Below are 13617 nucleotides of genomic sequence, written 5' to 3'. Positions count from 1 at the left end.
GGCATATGTAAATTTATAATAATTTAATATTGCATCTTAAACTAAAGAAACACAATTTTACTTGTCTTTACCAAAGGTCAAAAATGTCAATAATAAACCCACTGCATCTATCTGTCATCAATGCAAATTTCATGTGAATGAATCATTTTGGGGTCATTCGATCGTGAATTTTTGGCAACTAGTCTTGACACATTGCTCACAAAAAACACCCAAATACCAGAAAAACATGGCGTTTACTGTAATAGAGACCCAGCCAAAACGGAGCACTGCTCCCATAGATCACGGGGGAAGGTCCATGGAGGAAATTAGTGACGACTATTTCTCGAAAATCAACCCGATCGGGAGAAAAATAATCTCCGAAAAGCGGAAGTGCATGGAGTCTCATCGAAGGGACTGGGACCGTCTGACTCAAAAGGAAAGAGACTCGTTTTTAGATGAGTGGTTCATTGATCCAACAATTCAACTGAGGTATGAGCTCAAGTTGGGAAAGAAAACCAACGCTGTATCTGCCAGTTTTCCCCGATTGAAAGTTGAGGGCGGGGGAAAGGTTGTCCACTACTCCACAGATCATGAGGACAGTTCAAATAAAGAGGTAAATAAAGCATCTGACAAACGTGAATTTTTTTTTATATTTAATTACTAATCTAAATAACTTGCATTCTGCAAGTTATGTAAATTTGTAACAAAGTGTGACCATTGTTTGCCTATTGAAAAAATCAAATAATGACTGCACTGCAGATGGCAAATTGCTTTTTTAATTTAATAAAGGAGTACCCGGAGTACGTAGCTGCGCAGTGCCCCAGTTACTTGGTCTAATTTGTTGCCACCCATATGAAATACAATACAAATATTCCAGTTTACAGTAATATGTGCCATATTGAGTCTGCCCTGTGCACTGGCCTGTATTGTGTTGTTTAATTCGAATGCCTGGTGTTTACTAGTTGCGGTATTATTATTAACGTAACCGGAGGAGGGTTACGTTATCGCAACTAGGTGTTTACACGATTTGTAACTTCATGCCGACTGCTTACACTGTGGTTGTGCGTCATTCGTCAAGTGCAATTGAAACTACCATGAAATATTTATCCAATATTTGATTTAACCTACATCTATAGGCATCTATTCTTCTTGCAATCTAAAATTCTAAATAGACCATGTGACCATTATTACTAAAAAAAGAGTGACCTTGTTCATTCTAATGACTTTCAGACAGGCAAAATATTGCACTGGTCGTTTAGCCCAACATTTCACATTAATTTTTCTGTCACAAATTTCCACATAAATTAAAGAGTTATAGGCCCCTAATTTAACACAAAACTTTTAAACAGGTTTTGAGATGTGGCCCTTTGCAGGAGTTCCAGGCTACACATGTTTTTTTTTGTAAACATGTGATGTCACAGGTGACATTAAATGAAGGGCTTAATATGTAACAGTCATGACAGTAGGGCCATTGTTTGGTTTTTGTCAACGATTTGCAGATTTATTGGCAAAATTATCAAGAAACATACATTGAAAGTCACCTGTGAAAATTGCAGTTGTCTTCTTTTTGAGAAACAGGAAATCAGTAAGCACTAGTTCATGGTATATCCATTCATACTTAGTGAGGTGTTGAGGGCGAAGTGGGTACCAACTGCATCTCTGGCTGTAGTTGATAATACAATCAAAAAACACAAAAATTTGATTCTCCAAAAGTTGCTTGGGAGAATCAAATTTGTCAATATACTTCTATTGATTTCTAATCAACGGGGGCAATTCCGATTAAATAAATTTGCAGGATGCTTACAAACCTGTTAACATCTTCATAACAAGTATGCTTTCGGGAACAAATTACAAAGGTATACTGAACAACAAAATACTAAATTAAAAACTACCATAACAAATAAAAGTTACTACAACAGCACCTGAGAAGATAAAAAGAATCAAACGAAGGATAACAAGTATGGGTGTCCTGATGAAGACTATTGCGAGTGGGCAAGAGGGAGGCAATAGACCCTTCCCATGAAATATGTAAATTGCACATAGCGCCTGCGCACTAACATTTTGGTTGGCAAAATGAGGGAACATCGCTCTGTTTTGTACACGGCTAATGGGTGCGTGACGCAGATGCGATTGCGCGTCTGCACAACTCTATGGCGTTTGCCAACCAACAGGGTCTGTACGCATGCGTGAATGTGATTAGCATATTTCACGGGAAGGGTCCATTCTACAGTGGAGTCAAGCTCCTGGTGCACCATGAATTCTTCCATTAGAAATTCAAATTATCCTGATAGAGGTGCTCTGAGATTAAAAAAAACACTACCCTTATTGAAGCATCCGGCCTGCATGTGTAAGATTTCTTAAAAACTAAAAGTAGCAAGCAAACACAGTAGACAACCACTTCATTGCGACCCTCCATTTAAGGGCCGTTGGTTTGGATTTACAAGTTCATTGCAACTACATTGAAGGTTGTTTGCCAAAGTGCGGTCAGGTAGCCTGACTCCGAAGGATGGGAGTAGCTTTCAAGTGCATCTAAAGTACATCGTATTTAAACCATGGATACCTTCCCCCTCAGTTAATAAATAATTCATTAGGACTTAGAAACGTTAGTTGCTCCAAAAAATTTTTTTTAATGAAAAGTGAATTGGTGCTCGCATTGTTACTATGGTAACAAGAATTAAGGGGATAGTGTTACCAAGATTGGAAAAGTGCTAATATAAAAGCAATGCCATTAAGACATTTTGGTCCAAAGCAACAGCAATAATAAGTAACAATTTATATAGTTTGTTTACTAAGTGAAATTTGTATTAAGACCCTGGGGATCTTATCTGTTGTTAATGCCACACAGGCCTGTACAGAGAAAAGTGACAAATTGTATTCACGACCATCTATTATTAAATGGTTTTTGTGATATCCACTGCTAAATAATAGGATTCAAACTGCCGGTACCGTACTTGATACTCCCACACAGTATTTCTCCCACAGAGTTTTGTTGTTATTAAGGTCTATGGATGTTATTGCTTTCCACATTCGTTACTCTTCCAAACAAAATTTTCTCCTCCTTTAATTGAATGAATTTCTAATTTGAAGAGGATGTTTGCAACACTCATTTTTGTCACAGGGGTATTTTCTTCTTTCGGACACATAATAATGTTAAAACAAATAATGCTGCAATTTATAGTTGAAATTGCTGTTGAGGTAAAAATAGCATCAGTCCTTAAAAAGTGCCTACACAGCATGAAAGGCTATATGAGTGTAGTATGTGGTTAGTGCTGATTAAATAGAAAACTAAAAAGCTTTTTTGAACTCAAGATCCAATGTTTAAGTTTTTGAACTCAAGATCCAATGTTTAAGTTTACTGCGACAGTCTGAGCCTGAAAAAAAAGTGGTTAGACTGCAGTTATTTTTTGCCATCACAAGGTTGTGGGTTCGAATCCTACCAAACTAACGGCTGAAATCACAACGAGTAGAATAAGGATTGTCGTCTACTGTAGTTACTGAACACACTTAATTTGTGCAATTCATAATCATATGGAAATTTCAAACCAATTAATGTTTGTATGGGACAGAAACAGTATGGTTGTTGCCAGCTTGGTGTTTTTATTCCCTTGTGGGAGTTTACCAAGTTCCCTCAGTGGGAAGCTCATCTAAACAAACAAACAAACAAACAAACAAACAAACAAACCCCAAACACAAAAATTGCTTTCATTGGAAGGCACCTTAATATAATCCTCACTTATGAAATTTCTGCACAACAAGTCTCTCCTCAGTCTTAAACCCAAGTGTGAACTCTACATCAAATCATAGAGAAAGGACCTATATGTTCAAATCGAGGCATCAGCCCAGATTTGTTTGGTCCAAATGACATCCAAATGACACCCGGATGCCTCTGGCTACTAACCATGGTTAAAGTCCTCATAGTGATTGAATCTTACATCCTGCGTTCAGTGAAGCTGCATAAATTTGAAAGCAACACCTGAGAAATGACTGCTAGAAACATAGGCAGTTACTTTGTCAGACCGAAACAACATATGCATAAAATAACAAACCTGTGGAAAATTTAGCTCAATTGGTCATTGAAGTTGCAAGATAACTATGAAAGAAAAATACCCTATTAATTTCGAGACCTCAATCTGAGGTCTCCAAATCAAATTCGTGGAAAATTGCTTCTTTCTCGTAAACAATGTCACTTCAGAGAGAGCCGTTTCTCACAATGTATTATACCATCAACCTCTCCCCATTACTCGTCACCAAGTGAGGTTTTATGCTAATAATTATTTTGAGTAATTACCAATAGTGTCCACTGCCTTTAAAAAGTGTCCCTTACCAGAGACAAATTGCTGTGCCCCTTCAATAATGAAACTCAAGGCCTGTATGAATTTACCTTTATTCCAAATATCCACATGATAAATGAACATGTATGATTGTGTTATTCTGGTTTGAAAAGTAGCTTCGCCTCATTCAAGCAGCACTAATTAGAGAACAACAACTTCAAATAAAAACATTAGTTGCACAAGTTGCGATCACCAGCTTCCTTGGGGATAACCTGTCATTGGATTAAAAAGCCCACCGTCTCTCCTCCCCCACCGCAATCATAACAATCTTTCATCTTTTCTACAAGTCTGACTTAATATTACGTATACTCTAGCTACTCGTTCAGTAGAAATCATGTTTTTACTCTTGTTGTGTCTGAGACTCTGAGCATTATGAGTGTTTATCTGATGGACGTAACCATCTGGGAGAAGTTCAGAGCCAACATAATTGAATCTTATTAAAAGATTACGGGCGCCAATTGAAATTGGTGCTTCATTGCCTTGTGTTTTGGAGTTTGGCAACAAGCATTGGTGCATAATACGTGTTGTATGCAGTGGGGAGTCGTGGCAAGAAGTACACATGTATGTGTGCATAAAGTGCAATCACACTTTTTTTGTCACATGGAAGCTTTTTTACTCACACAGAAAGCTGTGAGTGGGGAAAATGTGAAAGTGTGTAAAAGCTTGCCAAGTTGTTTAAAGCAAAAGGTTCCCTAATGTTAGGAGGCTTTAACTTTCACACACCAGGTCCAGATAATTCACAATGTCAGAATGAATTCATAACGGAATAGCAAGTCTTACAAATATTATTTGCTTTTATGTCTAAAAAAAAATGTTTACTTCAAAGGTACAAGTGGTAAACATGTACATTTATAAGTGTTTTTTTAGAAGAGTACATTAATTTATGTTTTCTAGTTTTTATACAGCTAACTTGTAAGTATTGCATGCATGAAGGTGTTCACATTTTCATAGAAACACTTGGTTGTACCTGTACAATTTCTAGATAAATTGCTTCTGATTCAAACTATTTCCCATGATAACACATTATTTTTATCATTTACAGACAGTATCATGGAAAGATGAGTTTTCTGGTCCGTTTTCTTGGGAGACAAAGGTAACTATCTTTCTGAGAGAGGTTGTTCCTTTTTAAAACATCCATAACCTGGCCTAAAATTCCACAGAGACCACAAGGGCAATGGCCTCTGTTGCCCTGGTCTTGCCTTCAGGCCCCATCAAAAAATTTCCCTTAAACTTTAAGATTTCCCAGTGGAACTTCAAGTGTCCTTAACAAAATAAAAATAGCCTTTCAAAGATGAAATTCCAAGCCTGCATAACATGACCTACATTCAACAGAGTGCTATTAACAACCTCGACTTTGGAGAGTTGATTACATTTCTGTCAAGTCTTTCCTAATTTCTTTCCCTATTTCCTTAATTAAATTCGTTCAGTGCCAGCACGAGTTGACCATCATGACCCCCGAGACAATTCCAGCGACTGCAACCACAGTGCCATCACCTTCCATCTCCCACGACCTCATCAAAGTCTCGGACCCAGCCGATGAGACGGATGCTGAGTGGTTCGCCAAGGCCCACAAGGACAAAGGCAAGCTGTCGGTCATGCTGATGCGTGACGTCAGCAACCGTAACAGTCTGGGTAATAACCTCCTGGCGTCAAGCTCCGAAAGACTAGTCTTTGATCAGGCTGTCAATGAGGCCAATAACAGTAAGCAGTCAAAACCCAGAAAGGAGAACATCGCCGCCGTCACCAACAGCAGCTCTAGCAACGGCGAAAAAAAATCAAGTCAAGGATCCCTGGAGAAGAGGAAAAAATCCCCCAAGAGGGAGCGCTCCGATAAACCAAAATCAACGCCGCCCGTGACGGCCAAGAAGAACAGCGGATCAAAAGGTTCTACAAACAGCGGCAGCAAAGCCAAGGAGAAGGTCAGCATACCGTCGTCGCCGAGAAGGGAGAAACCCTCCAAGAACATCGAGATTGGATCCCCAAGGAGGGAGAAGGCTTCCAAGAACAGCGAGGTTGGATCTCCGAAACGGGAGAAAGCCTCGAAGAGCATCGAGATGGGATCTCCGAGGAGGGACAGCGGGTCCAAGAGGCAGCAGGCCGGGAAGAAACAGCTCCTGCCGGCGGCTCTTTTGGCCGAGATGAAGCAAGAACTTAAGGTTCAAGATAACATGAACTTTGATGCGGGGAGCAAGAGGTCGCCGCCCAAAGAGGCAGGACAGGGTGATCATAAGGTGTGTTAGTGTGGGCGCTCTGTTTAATCAGCTTTTTTGTTCATCTCTTAGAGCAAGAGATATTTTTGGCAATTACCCTTTGGATAATGTTTCCTTTTTTGATTGATTTATGCATCTTATTAAATGGATGGTGCAACACTGGTTAGTAATAATAATGAACCATTCTTGTGTTGCGCATATCAATATTCACAGAGAAGTCCATGTACTTGTTGTTGAGAGTGGGCCGTTCATTCCAACAATACCTAGCATTCAAGAGATGCACTCTTTGAACTGACGTATCAGTTTGATAGAACTGTTGGAATACTCGCAAGGCAACTTGTTTTTTTGTCATAGCTTTTGCACACTATGTTTGTTTGATAACTTAAGTGCAAGGAAACCCAAAAAAGATTACATATAAACACCGTTTCCTAAAAAAAATATGGTATTTTTGGCAAATATCATTTCAGTATGTGGGGGGTGGGGGGGGGTTACCTAGATTTAACTTGAGATGAAAACTTGTAAATTTGTTTGCAAGTTTCTCCTTTTTGTTAACCATTTTATCTTTGTTGTCTTTTCAATTTTACCAGACTGAAGAAGGCGAACCAGGAATGGAGGAAGCGGCAAGTTATGAATTTCTCTTTGATTGGTGAAAAAACAAAACATGCATTGGTTGTATGATCATTGTAGGTTAAAGTTGTGGGTAAGTGACTTGTGTGCTGTAACAGTATGTAATGGGAGTCAACTGCTGTTTTATGTGTCATTGAAATGTGAAAGCTGTCAAAGGATGTACATGTACATGTATGTTTACATAAACGTGTCCAGCGAGGGATACATAAATGCAAAAGTATTTATTAGGTTGCAATGCAATTTATCCAAAGAGTATTACATGTGAGCTGAATACATATGAGACAGTGATTTATTAGGTTGCGATGCAATTTACCCAAAGTGTCATGCCGGAGTCTTAGTGTGTTAATGAAGGGATTGACACAGACAGAAGGGGGAAAAACAGAACCTAAGTGCTATTTAGTGTCATACAAACAAAAAATGTCCAAAGGTAAAACATTTTGTCCGGTAAACTGTTTATTCAACCTGCCAGGGTTCTGATTATGAAGAACAGGCTTGAAATTGGGACCAACACGTAAACACAAGTTGTAATGTACTGTTTTTTCGCCTGTTTGGGATGAGGAATTCTTTTAATTAAGAACACTAAAAATTACCAAAATGGTATCTGAATTAAACATCCACTGAGAAGTTTGCTTTGACATTGTGTCGTACGCTTTAAATTAATTTGAAAAATATCAAAAATCTGTAAACTACATTAAAAAATTGTGGTGAAAACTAGGTCAAAGTACAATTTTTCTGGAGAGAAGCGACTTTTACATGTACCTGAAAAAAGCTCATCAGAAAATAATTGATGATGACTGGAACAGATGGGTTGAAACATTTATGAAATTGAGCCATTGTGCTCTTTATCACTGCAAATTGCTTTCAAGATCCTAAGTTTCTCTGATCCAAGGTGCGTATTAGGTGTGCAGTATTTAGTAATATATGGAGGGAGTGTTGTCTTGAAATAGATACGGTAACACTCACAGAATGCTGCACTTCAATAACAATAATAATCTGCTGCTGAAATAATTATGTATTCGTTTAAACCTTTGAATATTCATTTAACTCATTTATTTACTTTATTGAACCTTCGCATAAGCTCCTTTGATGTGAATCAGATGGTGTTTTAATTATAACCTTTTTATTTTATTTTATTTAAATCTGCATTACATTATCACAATATCTCGCTCGAATTAGTTTTAGTCTCATTTTTGTCTTCATATTTTCAATTGAGATAAAGCTATTTTATTTTTCTTCAGCCATTACAAATGATAAGACATTCTAACTAGGTATCAAACACTTTTCTGCTATTTGCCTCCAAAAACAAAGGGCAAGAAGCTCATCCGTTTGTGTCTTAGATTTGTCAAAGACAATCCCAGCATATCCTTTGAAAATGGACTAACTACATGCTCATACAAATAATAGTTTAGATTTATTTCATTGACAATCTTGTGTCTTGTCTTACTTTTTACTTGTACAGCTTTGTATAACATGTTTTTATACAATTAGCTTAATGTATATTTATTTTGTATTACATTTAATTCAGTTTTTATCTTCTGGATTGTCATTTGAAAAACATGATTTTAAAGTGCGAGTTTTTCATTTAGGCCTTATTACGTGGTGTACCAGACTTGATGGCACTTTGCCACATCATAGTCTTCACAAAATTAGAGGCAGGTTCGGAAGTAAAAGAAATTTGAATAATTTATGTGGTAAAATTTGCCATCAGGAAATGAAACTAAGAGAAAGTACATTTAAACATGTATTGTAATAAATGAATGTACAATGTGCTTGCAGAATAAATCATTGAACAAAATGTATGGCTACATGACAAAACTGTGTGTGGAATTTGAGTCATTCCAGTCGGTGTCATTTTAGCTTAGGTCATCGGTGTCGGGTTTACTCCTGGAGGATTGTCTTAGGTGTTTGTTAAGGTCAGCTTAGGTCAAGTTGGGGTCAACTGAACTTGTTGAAGTTGGGTTTGGTAATTTTTTACAAATACATCTTGAGGTCATCTTGGGTCAAATTGGGTCACATTAATTAAAGTTAATATAAGGGGACAAATGTGTCAGTTTTCACCTTCAGTAAATGTCATGATACTGGTTGTAGTGTTTTATTTCCAGTAACCATGACAAGCTTGACAATTTGTTAGTGTTCTTAGCCATTTTTTAGTGTATGCAGCCATTTGGCTAGACTTGTGGACAAGTTGTTAAGCGGGACTGCTGCTCTGTGCGAGACAACGGCTCTGCGCGAGACTACTGCTCTCATGAATGCTTGTATTTATTTTGATTTTTTGACAGAGTCTTTTCACTTTCTATGGTACTATAAATAATTATATAAAAAAGAGGAAATCGGTTGTAATGAGTTATTCAAGCATAGTTAGTAGCCTGCCTATAAAATAAGTAAAATGATGGTCATTTTCATAAGATGATTGACGGACACAAAATGGAAAGACATCCTTGAAAAAATAATGGATGAATGCAAAATGGTCATTTAAACCAATAAAAAAGGACTCTTAGAATCCTTTTTTTTTATTGGTGTAAATGCACTCTTGTAGTTTCGCTGTGATTTGTATTTTATTCTCATACATGTAATTTACACATTCTGTTCAGATCTGTAACTTCATCATGACAGTTGTGATAGTTGTTACACTTTGTGCCAATGAATCTTGCAAGTTTTATTGATTAGAGAAAGTGGAATAGAAAGTGGATTGTTGTAAACTACAAATTAATGGTCACAGAATTTCCATTTTACTGCTGCTCACTATGCCCAAAGAGTATTCAACTATAGGGGTGTCTCAAAATAGAGAATTCACCATGGTGAACATTTTGACAAATTTTCATAAAATTGGGTGAACACTCGAATATAAATCCATCAAACAAAGACAGCTGCTAAATATAGGATTCGAACTGCCTCTAGCTAGCGGGCAATTTTGGCAGTCTAGTTGGTGACACACTGCTCTAAAAGGTCGTGGGTTTGATTCCCACCTGAATACTATTCTTGTGATTTTGTCCAAGAGTTTTACTAGCACACATGAGTGAAAGGATAAAACCAAAATTAAAGCCAGTCTTGACATGGTTTGGGGCAAGCTTTTGCACAATAACATGGAGGCGTGCATAATTTCCCCTTTATTGGAATCACAGCATAAAGCGCAAGGGTATCAGAGGCTTCACTATTACTGGAAATGTTGCTTGTTCCAAAACTTTGAAACAAGTCAAAGCAAAGCACTTTCTTTCATCTGAAAATTTAGCTTTTTGACCATTCATTTGTAACCAAGTAATTTTACTGGCAAATGTTGCACAGGGGGTCTCGTGCAAACATAATGCAGCATAATAATCACATCTGTTTACCATAGACCATTTTCAAAAACCAGACATCCCACTCCCCCCCCCATTCAAATCAATGTTTTGTAACTGATACAATAGCTGTGGAAAGGCAAACAAATTTTAACCCTTTTACTTGATTTCTGTATACTAAACGGGGGAACATGACAGCGATTGAGGCTGCCTGATAAAAGTGTACTGTACGTTTACGGACCAAAACATATTAACAGGTCCAACTGCACGCACTCAGCTTGAATTGCACCAGTGATACTCTTGCATTGCAACACTCGCATTGCAACTTTGACCCCAAAAGGGCATATCATTCTTTGTTTACATCATTTTTTAAAGGATGGGGGTGTTTGTAAAAAGAGGACAAAACTTACAGGCGATAATGATTATTGTTGAACTGGTTAGGGTTTCAGAATACAGCATTTTTCCAAATTTAAACAATTATGTTACTTTTAATTTGATTATGGGATATATGGTGTCATGTTAACAGTTATCAAGACAAATTGAAACACATATTTGTAGGAACTTGGTCTTCAGGATGTGAAGAAAGTACAGGTTAAAGGCACTGAACACATTTGGTAATTGTCAAAGACCAGTATTCTCACTTGGTGTATCTCATCATATGCATAAAATAACAAACCTGTGAATATTTTGACTCAATTGGTCATTGAAGTTGCAAGAAAATGACGAAAGAAAAAACACCCTTGTTTTACAAAATAGTGTGCTTTCAGAAAGCAATAAAAAGCTTCTGGCCAGAAGTGTTTTATTATTTTAGATAGAAACTACCTCTACCTCAAAAACTACGTTACTTCAGAAGGAGTTGTTTCTCACAATGTTTTATGCTATCAACAGCTCTTCGTTGCTTGTTACCAAGTAAGGTTTTATGCTAATATTTATTTTGAGTAATTACCAAACATGTACAGTGCCTTTAACAGAAAGAAAATACCATTATTGCAGAAGCGCTTTTGCCTGGCGCTTCTCCCTAATCAAGACAGATCTGTCTTGTCAACAAATTTCATTCATCAACAGATCTCAAATAAGCACACCGTAATATTAAAAGGTTATTGATGCGACACTGTTTTAAGCACCAGTGGTTAAAAGCACTGGACACTATTGGTTATAGCTCAAAAGAATTCTAAGCAAAACAAAACTTACTTGGCAATGAGCAAAGGAGTGCTGGCTCCCTCTGAAGTAGTGTAGTTTTATAGAAAGATGTCATTTCTCACTCAAATAATAAAATCCTTCAGGCTTGAAGCCTTTTAGAAAGCAGATGAAAAGCACACAAATTGTGCAAAAAGGGTGTTTTTTTCTTTCAACATTCTCTTGCAACTTCCATCACCAATTGAGTCAAATTTGTCACGGGTTTATTATTTTGTACATATAATGGGATACACCAAGTGAGAATACTGGTCTTTGACGACCACCAAAGGTGTCTAGTGCCTTTAAGGGGCTTCATCAGTAATTGCCCAGTGAATCAAACTTCATGCCCGTTTTTCATTTCGGTCCTGAATACAGCATCTTTATCCCCCGGACACTAAAAAGAAAACATGACAGAGGCATGTTTGCCGTGTTTTCCTTGGCCCTGACGTGGGAAAAAACAATTTGTTGAATATATAGAAAGACCCCGGGGCCATTGGAACCTTCATCATTTATTCTTATGTGATGGAATGGTGCTGGAGATTGCGACGAAGACACAACCTATGTTTGCTCTGTAAACCTTGCCTACCTGTACAAAGTTCAGAAAATAACTAGGACAAATATTTGTTCTTCGAATACTGCATGAAAAATAAAGGGGTTGAAGAAAACAAGGGAATTGTGTTGCAATGCAGGAATGTGTTTGTTGTGTTAATGAAGACTATGGGTTTTTTACACTGGATGTTTGGAGCCTAGTTTCTTGTGAAGATGGAGATTTTTGTTTACACTGCCCGCCTCCCACTTCCTCCTACTCTCCCCACCCTCACATATTCCCACACACGCACATTGACCTGCTAAATCAAGGACTTCCCTTCGCTCTCATTTTGTTTGGACATCCTCATTGGTTTGTACTAGTACATTTCAACTGGTAGACACACCCACACACACACACACACAGTTTGCCAAACAGATAAACTAGAGAATTCTCTTTATTCAAGAGGGAAAATGAACCAAAAGCACTTTTCATGAGAGAGATGTATGTGGGCTTGCTCAGCAGGGCATGGAGGTTCCTTCCTACATGCTCAGATAGGGGTATAGCCTAGCCCACCTTGTTTGCAGTGTTTTGTTGTTACGGCTCTCTTTAACATCAGTCTTCATAGTTCTTTGTACATATCAGATTGTTTTTATATAGGCTATATGAATATTTCTTATTGTTTTTTTTGGTATCCTTTCCTGTAATTGGCGGCTCGTCCGCTGTTGGTTTGGTCAATAAATATATGAGAACACTGTTAAAAGAGAGCCATAACAGCCCAAAAAGTAAGGCTAGCTCAGGGGTTTCTGGCATAGTTTGACTGCAATTTGCACCAGACTGTATGCCTTTTAAGTTGCCAGGAAACATGGCTTCTTTTCCCTTCTGAACAATCCCAAAATGTGTTTTAAAAGTCGTGGGGTTGAATTCACAAAGACTAGTCTTATCTCGAGTACGAGTCACTCATCCTTCTTAAAGGAACACGTTGCCTTGGATCAGTCGAGTTGGTCTTTGAAAAGCGTTTGTAAATTGTAACCGTTTTTTATAAAATGCATATGGTTGGAAAGATATTTTAAAAGTAGAATATAACGATCCACACAACTTTTCCTCGAAATTGCGTGGTTTTCCTTTAACTTTGCGAACTAACACTGTCGGTCATTTATCAGAGTCAAAAATTTGACTCCCATAAATGGCCGACCGTGTTAGTCGACGAGGTAAAAGGAAAACCACGCAATTTCGAGTCATACTTGTGTGGATCATTATATTCTACTTTTAAAATATCTTTCTAACCATATGCATTTTATAACAAACGACCGATCCAAGGCAACGTGTTCCTTTAAGGACTAGTCCCAAGTTAGTAGTGCCTTTGTGAAAGGTACTACTACCGTGAAAATAACATTCCCATCATGGATGACATTGTATCTTTAGAATGTTGTTTGATGATATAAACTGCCGTGTAGTAAAGTGGTTGCAAGTTGCATGATTTTACATTCACT

General features: G+C 37.6%; 1 protein-coding gene across 1 annotated transcript; it reads left to right on the top strand.

Annotated features, from left to right (window-relative positions):
* Window positions 1-103: 103 nt before the first annotated feature.
* Window positions 104-8956, top strand: LOC117296918. The gene is made up of 4 exons (XM_033780027.1): window positions 104-592; window positions 5353-5403; window positions 5738-6541; window positions 7108-8956. Exons 1-4 carry the CDS (start codon window positions 227-229, stop codon window positions 7168-7170), a joined length of 1284 nt encoding a protein of 427 aa, XP_033635918.1. The 5' UTR covers window positions 104-226; the 3' UTR covers window positions 7171-8956.
* The last annotated feature ends 4661 nt before the right edge of the window (window positions 8957-13617 follow it).

This window comes from Asterias rubens, chromosome 1 (genome assembly GCF_902459465.1).
Source record: "Asterias rubens chromosome 1, eAstRub1.3, whole genome shotgun sequence".
Taxonomy (NCBI): Eukaryota; Metazoa; Echinodermata; class Asteroidea; order Forcipulatida; family Asteriidae; genus Asterias; species Asterias rubens.
The sequence above is the reverse complement of the archived record's forward strand: the minus strand, read 5'-3'. Positions and strand labels throughout refer to the sequence as shown.